Genomic DNA, 18,238 nt, shown 5'->3' on the forward strand with positions numbered 1-18,238 from the left:
CGGATGACCGCAGCAAACACTCTCCCAGTCCCTGCGACACGCATGGAGGCCCTCAGGGAGGAAAACCAAAGCCTGAGTTCTGCTTGACTAGCCAGGAGAAAGCTAAGCAGCAGTTATCAACTCTCTACACTGGCTGTTCTGCAGTTGCGAGAAATGGGCCTCCTTCCTCTAGGTGATGAAACTGTGGCTCATGAGCAGACATTTTCCTGGCAGCTGGAGCCAGTGCTCCCAAACTTACAGCCAGAGTGGATTGCTCTGAGCTGAGCCCACCTGCCATAGACAGGTGGTAAATTCCCACATGCTCTAGTGCAGCATTTCTTTAAAGAACCAGGGGTTTTGGTGGCAAGCCCCACCAGTGAGAACAGTCCCAGCGGTGTAACAGGATGCCTTCCCAACTACAGATCTTACACCTTCTCTCCTAGCTCCTCAAAGGAAACTTCACACCATTATTTCCTTTGAATTTTCCAAGCTGTTGTTTTACATATTTCTGGGAAGGCAGACACACTAGAAAGAACATTCATAGGATGGGGTGTTCGGGGATTATATTGATACCTGGACCTCATGCCTTACAAACAAGGTGATTGTTGAAGCCATCACAGATTTGGTTTAAACATCCCTAAGCATTGCTCCAGTTCATTTTTCCTTTTCCTTTTTTTTTTAATAATGTTTTCAGCTACCTACTACCTTCTAGAATGCCCTATTTTGTATAATTCAAAAAGGTTTTATGTTTGCAACATATGTTTGATGAGACAAAATCCAGAACATCTGAGCAAAGGGAGCTCTAAAGAGGGCTCATCTGTAAATGAACACTGTGGAACCACTAGGTTGTCTAAAAGGAATATTAGATACTAAAAGCTAGTAAAAAAGAGTCATGTGCCATCCCCTGGGGTAATATCTGCAGGAGGCCAGTGATGCTCTGAGTGGGTGTTTGCTTGGGAGGATCTCAGGGGGCCTGAACAGAAGATGAGAGTCTGAGGCTCACAGGAGATAGCTTGTCCTGCCACTGTGCAAATGTTATTTAAACAAGGGAAATATACTGTGAACTCACTGAAATTTGGTGGGTTTCTTGCTGTTTTAGTTGTAAACCCTCCCTTTTCTCTATGTTTTTAACCCTATTAGCCAAGCAGCTCAACAATGACCCCTGCAAAGAAATTTTTTTGGCACTTCTGTCTCCCTTTTGAATAGAAACTCAAAAGACATGCTCAGGTGAGGGAACAGAAACTTCTCTAAAGTGCTGCTTGATGGCTTCCTGAAAGGAACACAATCCTCCAAAATGCCAAGTGTACTCATGATGCAGTTCACTGGCACAGAAGCTGAGTTTGGCAGCAGGAGATGAACCTGCCTAGGAGGGGCAAGAAGAAGGTCTCACCCAAGCTCTTACTTTCAGCTTAGCAGAACCACTCCTTGAGCAAAACACCAGGTCTTCTGTATAAAACAAAGGCCAAAATGTTGTGCAATACTGAAAAAAAAATTCAAAGTAGAGAGCCTGGAAAGTATTTGAGTGAAATGGACACATTTTGCAGGTTTATGCCCCATCCTGTACATTCTCCTTGCTCAATGTAATTTATTATTTCTCTTACCCTTTATACAAAAGCAGAAAAAATTCTTATGATGCAGAAGATACTCAGAAGCAGCAATGACAACAGTAATAGTTCAGCAAGTAGTCTATCTCTAAATATATAGCCTATTCAGTTTTACACTGAGTATGTATTTCAGCTTGAAATAGTTTTTATCATCTCATTAACAGCAGTACAGGCAATAATATTCTGTTTTTCAAGGTATTTTAAATCTTTGTAAGTATCTCAGCTACAGCTGTTTTTTTTCCCCTTTATAATAAAGACAGTAAAAATAAATTATGCTTTGTGCACCTTCAACTGCAGTTGGAAACTAACAGGTTTCTACATCTTAAAAGTTATTTGATTCACTCATGGACCATGTGAGAATCCAACCTCACTATTTCTCACTATACATTATTTTTGACACTATGAAGCCTCATTTTCGTGAAGCAGGAATAGGTTATCCCAGAACCACTGCTCAGGATCCACTGTCACAGAGTGATTCTGTCTGTGAAGACTCACATGCCTCAATACATCACATGAAAGTTTGGATGAAAATATAGGCAAAACCAGATACTCAGCAGCCAAAGAGAGGGCTTGCTACGAATTTCAATTCCTACTTGCAGATTCTTGTTCTAGGTGTAAAACAGATGAACTACTTGATATTCAAAAAGCTAAAAATGTAAAGGCATGAAAAATCTCAAGTTTCTTATCACTTCATTTCAGAGTGTTCCACATGTCTTCAAAATGTCTTTCACCTACCTATGCACTAAGAACTTCAGCTTGTACATCCTGTCATGCAAGTCTCTAAGGCCGATGCTGCTGAACCGTGGTCTTTTGAGATCCCTGGGTCACAAGGCAAAGATCAGTAGATCACTGGATCACAGGGCAAAGCATTTTGGCCACACCGTATGTCCTCAGCACGGTCGGTGTTTGTGCATCACCACCGCGCTCTGCATTTGCGGCAGCACCACGGTGAAGTGACAAGCCAGCAGAAGCCTTGGCTGTGCTTCGGCAAGGAAGGCAAGGAAAGGCTGCGGGTGCCACCAGCTGGGCGGTGTGGGAGCCTGGGCTGTCCCCTGGCCGGCAGGGACACCTGGTGACAGACCGGGAGGGAAGGGTAGGCTCGCCCGGGACCCGGGTGAGAGGCTCCTGGGCTCCCCGGGGGCAGCTGCGGGCGAGAGGTGAACACCTCCAGCGAAAGGTCTGTGAAACGCCATAAGACTGTTTCAGAAGGAGGGTACTTGTAATTATTGTGGCTGGGTTTTTTTTTTTTATTTTTCCTTCTCTCTTTTTTTAATCTAAGATGTATGAGGCACAAGGGCACCATACATCTTAGATTACGTAACAAGGGCAGTGTCTGAATTCTGTCCCATCCCAGGAAGCCACAAGTGGTTGCAGAAGTATCTGATTCTAGAAAGGTAAGAGAGACGGGGAGGGAGGAAAGTACCTGCCGTGTTCAGCCTACATAAAAACATAATTTCAATAAAATGAAGGTTTGGAGTTTTTTTCAATTAAAAAAAAATATATTTTTCAGACTGAAAGCCTGACACTGAAGAGCACATGCAGAGGCCATCTTCTACAGCCCCTGCAGCACTGACTGCTGCAATGGCCCAAAGGAAATGTATCCTGTCAAAGACCTTGTAGGCAGGTGTCTAAAAACACCACCCCAAACCCCACAATTCCAAAAAGGAGCAAATTAGGGGACAGTTTGCCCAGAGGAGACAGCTGCTGATCACATTCAGTGTGCCTCTCTTTCCTCAGCATGCCAAAGTGTCCTTCTCCCAACAGCCCTGATAAACCAATCTTTAGTCAGTACTGACCAGTTCTTCAATGCTCAGTACATTTCAGGGTGTTTTTTTTTTCCATCCCAATGACTTACACTGGAGTTATGAATAGAGGTAAGAGAATTTCATCAACGCCCAGGCAGAAATGAGAGCCCTGGGGAAAGGGGACTAGAGAGATGCCTTCTTTGGGAGGCTTCTACCATGCTGAACTTCCTGCTTCACTTTCAGCTCTGGAAATAACAACATTTCTTTTCCATTTCTGAGGACCTGAAGTTCTCCTCAAGAAATTCATAAATGGACATATTCTTTGAATGTGTCTGGCTTGGAACACATTAGTTGATGTCATAGCACAAATATTCATTGCAGCCAGCTTGAGAACACGGCTCCTGTCATCTTTCAGCATTAAGCAAAAAAGGGAGCATTCATGAAGAACATTTGGCCACCTTCAGACAATCTTGGTCCTGTCCCGCCAGCTAACATAGTAGGAAAACAAATGGCAATTATGTCCAGAAGAAAACAAGATGCAGGAGCTGCACAACCAACACTATTTATATACCAGGGACACAAGATGACAAGTTGAGCCCTGCACTCCATACACAGTGCAAGAGCTCCCTCTCCCCACTTCCTTCAACATCTACACAGTTCTCTGACCTCATCTGCCACCCAGGTGAGACACAAGTTCCCACACTGCTCTTCAGCCTCCTTCACTAGTTCTGGATGAGAGGGCTGGTGCTGTCACACAGAAATACACTTTGCAAGAGATGGCTGAGCCTCGGCTCAGCTGTCTGAATAAAGGCACAGTCCTGAACCAAACACACCAGGTCTTGGTGAGCTCCCACAGGACACCATCAGGCTTCTCTGAGCCTCACCCACCCTGAGCTTGGATAGATTGCCTGCTGCAGCACCAGGCACACTTTATAACTTACTAGGAAACAGAATAAAGGCAAAATAAAAGCTTGGTGTAGACAGGAGAAGTTTTTAGCAAAAAACACATAAGACCTAAGGACCTTGTGCCCAGTCCCACCTTTCCAGTTCATTATTATGTGAATTGTGTGAATTATTCATAATTATGTGAATTGTTTCCAGCCCTAATGGCTACAAACTCAGCCCCTAAAAAGCCTCTGCCTTAAGAGGTTTTTGTCATACATTCATAACCACTGCTCTACATGTGTGACAGTATCTTTTCAAAGAGGTGTTAAGTCTCAAGAATATATTACAATTCAATAATTTCAGTTAATTAAATTATAGTTAGAACTTTTCTATCAGAGTTAGGAGTTGTAAAAGTTAATTTCTTTTTCTTCCTCTTCAGCTTTTCTTGGATAACAGCAATTCAGGAAATTACTTGGTTTTGCTGCCTGTGTGCAAGCAGCCAATAATTACTTCTGTTACACGGGTTACTACACTTCACAGCTTTCATGAACAAACTAACTTCAATGAGGATTACAAAAATTGAAACATTAAAAACTTAAAGTATAGGCCATAAAACAAGAAACAAAATGCTGCCAGATGAATTTAAGTTTTTTATTCCCTTGTAGCTCCCAGAAATTTTCAGTAACAAACTAATTGATTTAGAAGGCAACGAAAACATGACAAATGTAACAGAGTACATGACAGGCCTTGCTAATGTGTTTAAAACACATTTTAGAACTTAATGAACACACGTTTTCATTGTGTATATTACCTTCCACAAAAATAGTTAACAAATTAATTTCAACTAGAACAGCAGAATTTTGCACACCACTTTCTCCAAAATATTCAAATGAAAAATTTTTATAATCTTACCCCATTTACATATGAAGGCCTTCTAAGTGACCTGTGTATGACCAGCATTTTGGTTAAATCAGCTTTCACTGTCTTGTTCCAAAAGTCATCTCTAGGACATACTTCTATTCGCACCTAAAAGCTGAATGCTTCTTTATTTAATTATTTTTTAAAGATCTGTCAGCACTTCCAGCATCTGATACATTTTGTATGCTTTCAGTTTTAAATCATAATGAATAACTAAGCAGAAAGAGAACCTTTGATATCTCCACTCTTGGGAGGAGTAAGCTGCACCAAAAGTTTATTTCCATCTACTGAACTCCAGGTGGACAAATTAAAATCCTCATGTTCTCTAGAGCAGCTGCCTGAGAGGATTAACACTACAGGAACAATAACTTGAACAGACATGGAAGTTAACAGGCATGTGGCTACCTTCTATCAGCTGTCATAATTTAAGTGAGAATTCTGTGTAGTCTTTGACTTTGTGATGGACTATCAAACAACTTTTATACTCCCTTATCACATTTGCAACATTCCTCTCCATGGGTTGAAAGGGGAAGAGCAGCTCATTTTCAGTGTAACAGACAACTGGCTGCTAAATAAGAGACACTTATGTAGGAAAAAACAACCCAAAGCATTAGAAAACTTAAGTAACATCTCTCTTATAGCATAGACCATGGCAGGCATTAAATTCCAACTGCAAAAGAATTGTATCACTTCCCGAGACCCCATTTTGTATAAATGGCTTCTAAGCACTATTACAAAGATCTGCCAAGACACTGGCACCTTACTTTCCCAGAAATTTCAATTGTCAATTCAATTCAATTATTCAAAATTCAATTATTTTGGGGAGCAAAAAGTTAGCTCATGTCTTACCACATAGCCTCACTAAAAGAAATAAAATTAATAAATCTATCGTTTTGGCAATTCTATTCAGAGTAAGTCCTTCAAAAAAGAAGGACTGCAGAAGCTTCCATTTTTTTTTAATGGAGAACAAAGCCATGCTTGCCAAACCTTTACTATTTAGGATAGTACCTATTTGATACTTTATTTCAGATGTCAACTTCCAAAACAGAGATTTCAAGTTTTTCATTTAATCACATGGATTTTGTCATTGTCCTGTATCAAAATAGCATGAGAAACCTCCAAAAGCAGCACAAGTTTGTCTGCCGAACAATCACTTGTTCACAGCATTGTCTCTTGGCACATTCTGACTGGAATATTATAATGTCTGTCATCTTCAGTTATGAGAGTCACCACAGGCCAGTCCTCCTCCGGGTCATTGGGATAGAGGGTGATGAACTCATCAGTGCTGTGCTTATAGAGTCGGTACACTTGGATGGTATACTGCAGGGCATAAGCAAGAAGAAACATCTCCACCTACATTGGAAAAAACAAGTATTTGCATAAAATTCAACATGCCTTCTACAAGATTTTCCTCATTAATATATTAAACTAATACCTATCAGATGTAATTTTTTAAAGACAAAAATTGTGAAGTGAGAAGTCCTATACATGAGCATCTCTCATTCAGTATCTCCATCTATGTATCTATGATACCATGCATTTACAAGAAAGTCATCAAATCCACAATGGCATAATAGTAAAATAACCCTGAAGAAAAATTGCTTCAGACAGAGTGTCTTGCTGCTGCAAGCAGGTAGGAAAGACATTCTCTTGCATCAGTGTTCATCCTGTTAAGTCACTTAAAACCAGACAAGAGCAGGTTTCAGACAATGATCCTTTCACTCTTACAGGGTACTTTGAATTTTCAGTCAAATAAAAAGTAAACTGAAAGCCCTTATAAAGCCCATTGACAGGAGAAGAAATTCAGAAGAAGCAGCTGTGAAAAGCTTCTACTTCATCTACTACAGTGACAAGGATATCCTGCTCTAAATAACAATTTACAAAGAATCTTATTGAAATAAACAAATATAGTCAGCACAAAAAACTGGCAACATAACTTCTTGACATGTACTGAGCAGCAAAAAAGTCACCAATGAATCACCTATTTTCACAGAAATAGCAAACTGCCTTATCTATACCGCAGTTGTCCGATCTTTAAGATAAGAAACAAAACCAAAACATAATACTTCCATGTTTCTAGTATCTACAATTAGGTTGTGAACTTCATTGCAGTGTCCCGCTTGTAATGAATTCAACAGGATTTTTTTTAATGGATATTTCAAAAATCTTTCAGTCTATTCAGCTCATTAACTACTTCTCATTTTGGTTTGGGGCTTTTTGGTAATATACGTATCATTTATGCCATGTATAAAACAGTAACTTCCATTAGCTTATCAGAATTCACCTGTGTATGTGCTAGACATGGTCTTCATAATTTGAGTATTAGCTTTTATCATGGTATTTTTTAAAAAGCTAACGACTAAGAGACCCATACAAGTGTTCTATTAATAGCAAACCCTATTTCCAAAGAACACTACCTGCCAGCCACCAGACAAAGCGTGGTGTTTCAGAGGAAGGCCTTCACAGACTCTCACTGCAAGCAAGCAGTTCTAACATATTCTTCCCAACAAAAGACCAGATGCTTCAGTCAGCCCAACAAAAGCTGAGAAATTTCTTAAGCCACTTGAAACTGAAAACTCCAAAACAGGAAAATAACACTCGAGGAACTTCTCCTTACTTGTTCAAGGCCTCCACTGTGACCAATATGATTCAAGTGATTATGCATTAACTGACAAGGGTTGCTGGATGTATCCCGTGCAAACAGGAGCCAGGAGAAGACAGGCACTCTCCTTCCACTTTTATCGGCATTGTATAATTCAATGGCAGTGTTAAGCATCAAAAATTTCAGCGCTTCATAAAGACTATACTCCTCCTCTTCATTTTTAAACAATTTATCACAAGCTTCTTGTTTCTCAAGAGGACCCTTTACTTCACTTATATTCTTCCACTAAAAAAAAATAGCAAACAAACCATCAGACACAACACAAATCAACAGCCATCACACTGCAAGAGCTGCAACAAGCCACTTGTGAGTTGTCAGATTCTCAGCACAGGCATTCAGAATTTAACTTATGAAAGGCTTTGTGTCTTTTTAAAAACAATCAAGAGTATTTCCACAACTGCACCCCAATCAAGGTCAGGCTGACTTAGTCTGATTTTGTCTGATTTTGCTTAAATTGATCCATAAACTAAGCAAAAGGAAGGGATGCTAGAAATTGCTGCAAGGTGACAGAACAAATATTGTGGGACAATACACATTAAGGTAATAAATAACCTTTTTGTTTCCTGCACCATAGAGCCTACATACTTCATATTCTTTACATTTCTGTTACTCAAAATGCATATCTCATTCTAACCCTCTAACTGCTGAATGCAGTATTCCAAACACTCTTAAAAGCCTTCATAAACAGAATTTGCATTCACAGTAAGACAGGAACAACTGAATAGTTTTTTAATAGGTTCCAGAGTTCCAAGAGAGAGAAAGCATGGGGCTAGGTAATATAGTATGAACACTTAAGGGCACAATCATGTTCCTATGACCTGAAATAAATGTATAAAAAATGGAACAAAAACTACTCCTTTGAAATTACTTCAGTGTTGTTGTGTTTTTCTTTCTTTAATCTCATCCAGACAGCAAAAGGATTTGTCTGCAGTAAACATAGTTCCTTCAAATAAATACAAGAAATTATAGAGAGCAGAAAGCTACTCTATTATATTATTTTTTTCATCGAAATCTGTCTAATTAATAGTTTTCTGCAGAGCTGCTTGCAAATTAATTCCAGCATCAGGCTACTGCAAGTAGTAAAAGACCAGACACCTCTCACATATCTAAACAGACATTCTTTACTTGACTTTTTTGCAGTATACATACAGAAAAGGGACTTTCACTACTGAAAGCATCCTTATGTTAAATTCTCTACATTCAAAAATCTTTTCCACTTTTCTTATTTGCAAGTGACCAAAGAATATACAAATACTTTTCCAACCTTTTGCCTTAGAAGTATTAAATACTCTTTTATTTCATCCTTTACTTCTCCCATCCTCTTGCCAGGTTTCTGCCTGAGCTGCCACTGCTTGATCCAGTCATACTTGCTCAGCAAGTTTTCAGGAAGCTGGAAGTTGAGAGAAGAAAAGGCAGCTTAAGCTAAAAGTCTGGAAAGGAAAAGCCACCAACCTGCATATTTTATTTTTTTTAACAGTTTTCACCTTAAAACAGTACTTCATATATCCTTCTGAACAGATACCATAGTAAGATGACCATAACCAAGCACAAGTGGCTATTTACAATATTTGCTGGGTAACAGTAAGAATACTGGTCTATTACTATTTCCAGATCCAACACATAAGCACTGAAAAAATATCCACCAAGTTACTCATGCCTTCTTTTTTGTTTGTTTTATTTTGTTTTGAGGTTTTTGGGGTTTTTTTAATTACACTCCACCAACAGCAGATAGATGACAGTTTCTTTGTTTGAAAGTGTTCCTGAACCAACAGAAGAGAAAATTACACTCATCAGATCATCCTGAAGTCTTGGTGGACTGCAAACAACTTTGTCCAGAACACACCAAGAAAAATCTGTTTCCTTTTCAAGGAGCACAATCCATAGGACAGGTTTTTTATTAAAGAAGAAAACAACTTGGGAATTTGCTGATGCATCAGATCGTGTTTTAGCCTCAGAACTGCCTCTTTTACTGCTCATGTACTACACTTGTTCAGTTCAGGGCTTTTACACCTCCCTTGAAGGACATCCTGGCAGTTGCATGTCCAGTTTTGTACCCACATCTATTAACCCATCTTACTGCTAAAACTAGAAGAGCAACTTCAGTCTTACAATGGAGTAAATACTTGGCTAGAGCAGCACTTAAGCCATCAGCCACCACCAGTCCATCTTCACTTTATTAGGACTCCAAACCAGTAACGTGTTCTCCTTAGTGGCAACCAAATATGTGCTCAGAGAGGCACAGATCTTCTCCCACCCCAGCCTGGCATCCTGTGCACACAGAACTAAACAATCAAGAATTATATGCCAGTAACTTCTACAACTACAAATGTGCATGTAATCACCATTTTAAATTAAAACAGAGAAAAAACCCCAAAAAATGTTATATTTGTACTGCCAGCCGTCAGTACACACATTTCTCTTACGTGCCTTCTGCTTTGATGCATAACAATTTATCATTTCAGTCTGTTTTGTAGGTATATACACCCTTTCCAAAAAATGTTAATTATCATATGACATTTTCCTTTACAAATCAGTAGCAAAAAAAAAAAAAAGAGATGAACATCATTAAAAACTTCAAAGTACATAATTTTTAAAAAGTTTTCTCTTTAAAGGATCATTGGCAAACTATGTTCTTTAGTCTGATAAAATGGAAATGGTTGAGAGCCGTAAGAATGTGTTTTTTACGAAAAGGAAACCATTTTGCAATGCACTTGCTGTAAAAACACCTCACAGAACTATTTTCATAAGTAATTACAAAAACATAATCACAAGATGTTTACTTAAAAATTACAGTGGCTAGAATGAGAACTTTTCAGCTGTCCTCGAAAGCAGTGAAAAAAAGTAGTAAGGGCAGTGTGATTCTACTTGGACTGCTACCCTACACACAGAGTCTGCATCAGTCTGCATTCACCATTTACATTCCCAGCAGCACCCTGACGACTGGAACCTTACTCTTCTAAAGTAGCTCACTTCTGTATAGGCAGCTTCTCCCATGTTTTTTCCATGTTCACCAATACATTCAAATAGACTTTGTTGACACAAGAAAATTTCTGGAATATTCTTCTTCTACTTGTAGGGGAATACCTTGCTTTTCTCATACATCAGTGCTCCACTAAAACTGTTCTTCGTGTCACGTTAGAGTTGCTCTTATGCTTATTTTAAGCAACATTTAAGACACAGGTAATTACACACATTTTGCAAAGCCTAGAGCATCCAATTTGCTATTCCACTTTCTAGAGAAACCATATATGGCACACAAGAATAGATATTATAATTTTGAAAAGCTGGGGGTTTTTCAAATGTTAGAATAATTTGTCTGTATTTTTTATTTTTGCTAGCTGTCTTGTGGGAAATATCTTTCTGCCACATTATAGGCAGTAAGAAGAAACCATGAAAGCAAGATTAAGACAGACAAGTGATATTCCAGTAAGCACTACAGTAACATTTATATCCATTGTTAACTGGAAACCAAGGGCACCTGGACTCATTTCCAAGTTGAAAGAATCACTGTGCACAAAAACCGATCTTGAACATTACAGCTTCTCAGTTCAGGGGATATTGACAAGTGAGCATATACATTATATGATAGAGAAATGAGATTATAAAATTATCAAACAGGTTAGACCCAATATTAGTCTCTTGTCAGATCAGTTTGACACGTACCATAGTAAAATCCTCACTCTGCAGCCACTTTGGTAACTGGGTCGCTTGGCTTAATGCCTGGAAGAGAGTTGCTCTGAAAGCACAATAGTTATCACCTCGTATTCTCCTTATAGATGCAAACTTCTGGGCAACTGCTTCATATCCCTAGAAAAACAAAAAATTCAATGAACATTAAATCATTAATAAAACATTTACGGTCACACACTCTTAACATAAGAGGTATTGGAATATTATCATCCAAATACTAATGCTATTTAAAAAAACAAAGCTTTATCCACTACCCTTTTTGAAAGTTCAAATGCTTTTAGATTACAAATTATAGTCTGAAAAAAACAACTTAGTTCTGCTGAAAAACAAACAAGAAACGGAAGAAATCTAATAGATAACTGTTTGAGGTGTTTGTTTGATGACAGAACATAAACATCATTGAAATACTGGTAGCTAATTTACCTAGATTTCCAAAAAATATCCAACATACGCACACAAGACTACACATAATGCTTAAAAGAAATTTGAGCACTAGTGATGCTACTTATCCAAAACATGGCACATGTAGTTTGTTTGTGCCTCAAGGCAAGTTTGTGTTTACACTGAAATATCTCGACACTTGCCTCAGCACATTTGTTCCCTCCCTGCTGTTCCCACACTCACAGTTGTAGCAGAAGCCATGATGTTGAAATGCAGCTTTTGCAGCTCAGCTACCCTGGCAAGGGCACATGTCCTGTGTGTCCATACTTCTCACAGTAATCTCTCCAGGGAGGCATGGGGAGCTTTTGACTTTTGTAAGGTATCTTTATGTTTACTCATACATAGCACTAAATTTCTCAAGCAACAAAACAACTTTATCTTCTAACATTCTAGGTCAAGATTAATATTAAAAAATTAGTGCAAAAACTGGTAAAAATTTCAAGAAAAATTTTTAAAAACCCATGCAATTCACCACTTTCAGTTACCTGCCTTCCACCCAAAAATTTGGCAATCTGCTCTGCACTTCAACAGTCCACAAAATTAGCAATTTATGTCCATAAACAAAATATAAAGCTTCAATTTAAAACAATAACAAAGGACAGTATTAATCAAATCCCCCAATTATCAGCAAGTAGCTTTGCTAAAAACACATTTGCAATGAGCACAAAGAAAAGCATCTGCCAGTTGTAAACCACTCATAAGACCTCACAATATAAAACACTGCTACCGCATTTCCTACCTTAAAAGATTGACTGCATAGGAAATCATGTTGCAGACAAACATCAAGAGCCTAAAGAAATTCAACAAAAATAAACTGCTACCTTTCTCATCCTTTTTGCTGCTGGTGTATTTCCTCTCCATTCCTTTCTGCAATACTCCATGATGTCCATTTCAGGTGAAACACTTAATTTATATTCTGTCAAAACAGAACATGCAACATGTTACATGCAACAGAACATTATAAAGAAATCAGAAGGTACAAAGCACATCAAATTTCTAAATACACTATCACTTTAAATTAACTTCAGTGCCAAATGAAACTGGCAGCACAATCTGTAGCTACTAAGTAATTATTGCTGTGGGAGGGGATAAAATCAGTGTGAAGAAAAGTTATGATGTAGTTCAACAAAATAGGGAACACTCTGCTCCTCTCTTCTGCAAAAATTAATTGGCAAAGAAGAGAAATTAGTAAAGCACTCTTCATTTTCTTAGCAAGCAGAAAAATATTGCCAGAAGTTTCTCTTCTTCATACAGCAGCTAGACTACAAGGGAGAAAGACCACAGATCATTCTCAGTAAGTGAGTAACAATAACAGAAAGAAGAGATACAGTTTTGCCTTTGAATCCCAACAGCCTTCATCCCAAGACCAGGCAGCACTGAGGGTATCAAGGCACACCAGCAAGAGATGCTGCTATGATGACTATGACTGAGTAATTTTCAAGCACAACCCTTGTAACACAGACCATGTGACTGCTTTCCAAAGAATTCACATTTACTCATAAAGTAACTACAGAAACAAAGGGAATGATATATTAAGAGCAACTAATTTTCCAGAGAATTGATCTTTTTTTGAATCAAACTGTACAATGTACTCAGTCATAAGTAACTGCTATTGAACACAGACATCTGTGCACAGAAGTCCCTGGAGGAGTGAGTGTCAGGACATCACACATCAGTGCTACAGTGAGTTGCAATACCGTATTTGAAACTTCACACAAAGTTTGATTGTACCTGATGAGTTTGTTTCACTGAGTAGTATTTTCTCTCTCTCTATTTCTTCTTCATCACGATACATGTCCTCCTCGCTGCAATAAAAATCAACACATACCTCAAGTAACAGCACAAATGCTACTTTCTTTTTCAACCTCTTCCCCTTTTTACAACTCAGGAAAGTATTTAAGTCTCTCTATCTTCCATCTCACCCATTTTCACAGAAACAACATTAGCTCTCAAAAATAGAGAAAAGTTTTAAAACCCTCTCAACTGCTCCCCTCCAGTATCTGTCACTAGGTTGGTAATAAATCATTGCCTGAATTTCTCTTCTGTGGTTGAATGAATACCACAGTCCCTTCTACAGTATTTCTACATTTTACAGTTTAAATCTGCAAAACAAACAAGCCAACATGTCCATTTGCTGCACATATGAATAATGCACCCTATGCATGCAGCTCAGAACACATCACCCAGCAGGGCTTTGTATCTACACACCACTGGGACTGACCAACCCGCCTCGTGCTGAGCAGAACACATGACAGAATACAATGAAAAGTGGCCAACTACCTGCATTTAGTTTGAATGTTACTAAATCTAAGGAGAATTTCTACCACGATCCAAACTGCAGCTTACAAGCTAGCTGAAATCCAGAGAAACATTTCTTCCTCAAATAATATGGGCTTTTTGGCCGAGGTACATTGTCAAGTACCTGCATCTGAGCATACATACAACATTCTGAATTCAAGTTATGACCATGAGAGAGGAAATTATGCCCTACAAGAATACTGCATAGACCAGCATCTGCACCTTGGATGGGAACATTACTCCTGAAAATGAAGCTCCATACAATGTTCAAAAAACTGACTGCAAATTTCACATTCTATTCCTGAGAGGCATTTGTCATATAATTACATCTAGCAAGTAAACTTCTAAAAAATAATCACAGCTTCACAATTAAAATACTTTAAAAAAACATATGCTATCAGCCATATTAGTATCATTTAGGCATAACAGTAAAAGAGGTTTACATTGGAAGTCTGTTTTGTCAAAGAAAGTACATGAACAGAAAAAGGCTGCAAGGTTATTGCTTACTGCCCACCACTATTAGTAGCTTCTAATCTACTCCTCAAGAACACTCCAAATCCAAACCACAGTCTGTCTCCAAAAGACTAGGAAGAAATTAAGGCACATCACTAAGAGAGGACAAGCAATTAGGAAGACTGTGAGAGAGAGTTTAATGGAGCCAGATGGTAACTGGATTACTTTCATCAAACTTGAAAGGACAGATTACTAAATGATGGCTCAGTATTTCTTTTTCTTTATGTCCAAACCAGCTTACTCAAACCATCTGTGTATATCTCCCTTGAGAGCAAAAAATCTTTAGTATAAAGAGCAATGTAGTTTAATACCAGGAAACTCATCTACTGGGCTGTCACATAAAACTAGTTTAGTCTTTACTCAAGTGCTCAAGTAGCTGCTTGAAATCTCATTTTTAACAACAATAAATAATTATTAATTAAAAGGGAAACAGCAGATATAGTAGGTATCAAACACAGCACTATTTGGTGAGAAGAAACATCTTAGAAAGATTTGTTTCAAGTCCATATTCATGTTACACTATGATGCTGAACAAAGCCTAATTTCTCAGCAGAGTTTGAAGTCCATTAGGGTTTTTGAAGACTTTAAACAATACTTAATAACCTTGAAAATTCTATGAAAAAAACCACGCAGCTTGGTATGTGACAGCAACAATCTCGACCTTATCATCTGTATAAGCCAAGTATCTAAAATGCAAAGCACCAACCTCCCCCTCTGAGCGTGAAGAAACATGCCACGACAAGGGATTTCCACAGTGAGAGAAATTGTGTCAGGACAGGGAAATTGTTCTTTTGCCATGCAGCCTTGAATAAATTCAGTATAAGATGCAGAAAGAAGTGCTCAACTGACCAAGGCAGTGAGATTACTCAAGAAAGAGGAAGTTTGGTTTAAAGGAAGCAGTGTCATGTCCCTTCTGCAGATATTATGAAACCACCTTCTTTCTGGGAGCTGACAAAACAGAAGCAGTGACAGACTGATAACATGACAGATTAACATACAGAGTAAACAAGGTACTGCATTTCAAGAGAGTTGTTTTGAAATCCAGGTAGGCAAGAGGTGCAATCCATCTGCACAGGCACTCTCATTCCAGAGATGAAAGTGTGTTGTAACACTGTTGAAGCATAGCAATTGTTAAGTAAATCTGTGGAAACAGGAATGTGGGAACTAAAGCCTTTCCCCATTAATGTTCAGATAAATACTTGAAAAATATAGTGAAAATAAAGTAAGAGTGGAAAAGAATGATTAAATGAAAACATGCATGCACAAAAGAAAAAAATAGTGCACGAAGTTGCATGTAAATACTTAAATTATTGAACTAGTTAATGGGATTTTTCTGAACCAAAGATGCCAAGGAAAAAAATCATAAATTTACATTCATGAACTGAAAGTACCCTCCCTTTCTATAGGAAAATTGTTCATATATTTTTAAAAATTAATCCTTACCTCTCCTCAGATGATTCCACTGCTGAACGATTACTAGACACAGGTACATATAGTCCACAGTTTCTGGATGCATCCTGATCCATCACAAGAGATTTAATCATATCTGTCTTCTCAGGTCTCCCACTACTCCTGTATACACAGTCTTGTCTTATTTCTGATGTAGTTTGCTTTTTCTGGTGTGCAGGTGCATTTGCTGAGCCAAGTTCCTCAGAAGCAACACCAACTTCATTTTTATGCTTCATCAGCTGTGTGGGAACACTCTCTTTTTTCTCTTCTGCACCTGCAGAAAGGCCAGCTGGCTCTGTCATCTGCCCTTGAAGATTATCCTGGCTTTGAAGAATGAAAAAATATATGAAGAGTTTCTCTCCCAGAGCAAAAGCATATGTTTTAGGAAAATTACAATATTTTAAGAGTTACATTGTATTTTGAGAATTCAGAGGGTACATAAATTATTCAAAACCAGTAATAAAATCCAGAACAGTTTGGTAGAATTAGACAGCATCCAAGCTATTTTCTAACTCACTCCCCTGACCATCATTTCTCACCAAGGCTAAGCTGTGCCAGTTCCTCAAACACAACCTGCACAAGAATTGCTGTCCTAATTAAACACCTGCTATCCTTGGGGTGCATTATTGCCTAAAACCCCAAGGATTAACAGAAATTTTAAAGAAACAAGTTTCAGTCCTGCAAGAAAACAGTTTTTACAAATTCACCTGGCGCTCTGTGAAACATCCACTCCACCAGGACAATTGCTTAGTACAAAAATTTCCAATATTTGTGTCTCCCAATATGATCAAGGCATCAAGACAGAATGTCTACAATCCATTCCAGCAAGCTCCCCAAAAGTTTAGGATGTGTCCATATCGTAAATTTTCAGGGATATTTATCTTAAGCTGACACACAATCCGGCCCAAAAGTTATGGGTCACTTGGGAGTTGTCACAATAATGTTCTAGACAATTAGTGGCTATCCAGGCTGGTTACCTCAGAGCTCACAAACTTAATATCCACTCTATAAACCTTAAAACTGCACAACACATTTTTACGTCTAGGTTAAAGCCTCCCACCCGAAAAATATCTTTGCTTACTAGCGTTACAGCCCCTTGGCACCTGAGCCCTGACACGTAGCAAGCTGTCCTATAGCACAGAGCTCAGGACCAGAGTTCACAGAACTCTGAGTGTGTTGAAAGGGACATTAGGGGACGGACACCTTGCACTAGACCAGGCTGCTCAGAGCCCCATCCAGTCTGGCCTTGAACACTTCCCAGGATGGAGCATTCACAACTTCTCTGACAACCTTGTTCCAGTGCCTCTCCACTCTCACAGTATAGAATTTCTTCCTAATATCTAATCCAAACCTATTCCTTTTCAGCTGGAATCCTTCCCCCTTATCCTGTCACTACCTGCCCTTGTAAAAAGTCCCTCTTGATTCTTCTTGGAAGCCAAAATTAGATCACTCCAAACTCTTCATGTTCCAGTATAAACAGCCCCAAGTGTCTTAATATTTCCTCACAGGAGAGGAGCTCCATGCCCCCTAATCAACCTCACGGCCCTACTGGGGACTAGCTCCTACAGCTCCATGTCCTTCCCGTGCTGGGGCCCCAGAGCTGGATGCAGCACTGCAGGTGGGGTCTCACCAGAGGGGCGGAATCCCCTCCCTGGACACCGCTGACCGCGCTGCTTTTGAAGCACAGTCGCACTCCACGTCCCGATTTCTCCCGTCCCTGCTCCGCGGGGAAGAACGGCCCAAGCTCGGCGCAGGGCAGGGCCACCCGTGCCCGCACGGCACAGCGCAGCCCAGGGAGGCCTCACCTTTCCGCCGCGCTCCGTCCCGCCCGGCACCGCGAAGCCGGCGCGCCCCGCCGAGCCCCGGCGGCCGCCGCCGGGCCCGGCCCGAGGGGAGGGCGCGGGGCTCGGCCCGGCCGCCGCCGCTCGCCGCTCATGCCGGCGGGGCTCCGGGCACGGGCGGCAGTGCCGGCGGCAGTGCCAGTGCCTGCCCCAGCTCTGCTCGGCCCCCGCCCGGCTCCTGCGCGGTCCCGCAGCCGCTTCCGCCCCGCCGGA

The 18,238-nt window shown here is 39.7% G+C and overlaps 1 protein-coding gene across 2 annotated transcripts; it reads right to left on the minus strand.

Annotated features, from left to right (window-relative positions):
* Window positions 1-4,850: 4,850 nt before the first annotated feature.
* Window positions 4,851-18,238, minus strand: OTULIN (OTU deubiquitinase with linear linkage specificity). 2 transcript variants are annotated; one of them, XM_038129290.1, is made up of 8 exons: window positions 17,990-18,238; window positions 16,179-16,508; window positions 13,656-13,729; window positions 12,746-12,840; window positions 11,457-11,600; window positions 9,058-9,183; window positions 7,749-8,018; window positions 4,851-6,484 (listed from the first exon to the last, which is right to left on the minus strand). In XM_038129290.1, exons 1-8 carry the CDS (start codon window positions 18,118-18,120, stop codon window positions 6,290-6,292), a joined length of 1,365 nt encoding a protein of 454 aa, XP_037985218.1. In that variant the 5' UTR covers window positions 18,121-18,238; the 3' UTR covers window positions 4,851-6,289. The 2 variants fall into 2 exon arrangements, with proteins under 2 accessions (XP_037985218.1, XP_037985219.1); XM_038129291.1 differs by lacking the exon at window positions 7,749-8,018.

Source organism: Motacilla alba, chromosome 2 (genome assembly GCF_015832195.1).
Source record: "Motacilla alba alba isolate MOTALB_02 chromosome 2, Motacilla_alba_V1.0_pri, whole genome shotgun sequence".
Classification (NCBI taxonomy): Eukaryota; Metazoa; Chordata; class Aves; order Passeriformes; family Motacillidae; genus Motacilla; species Motacilla alba.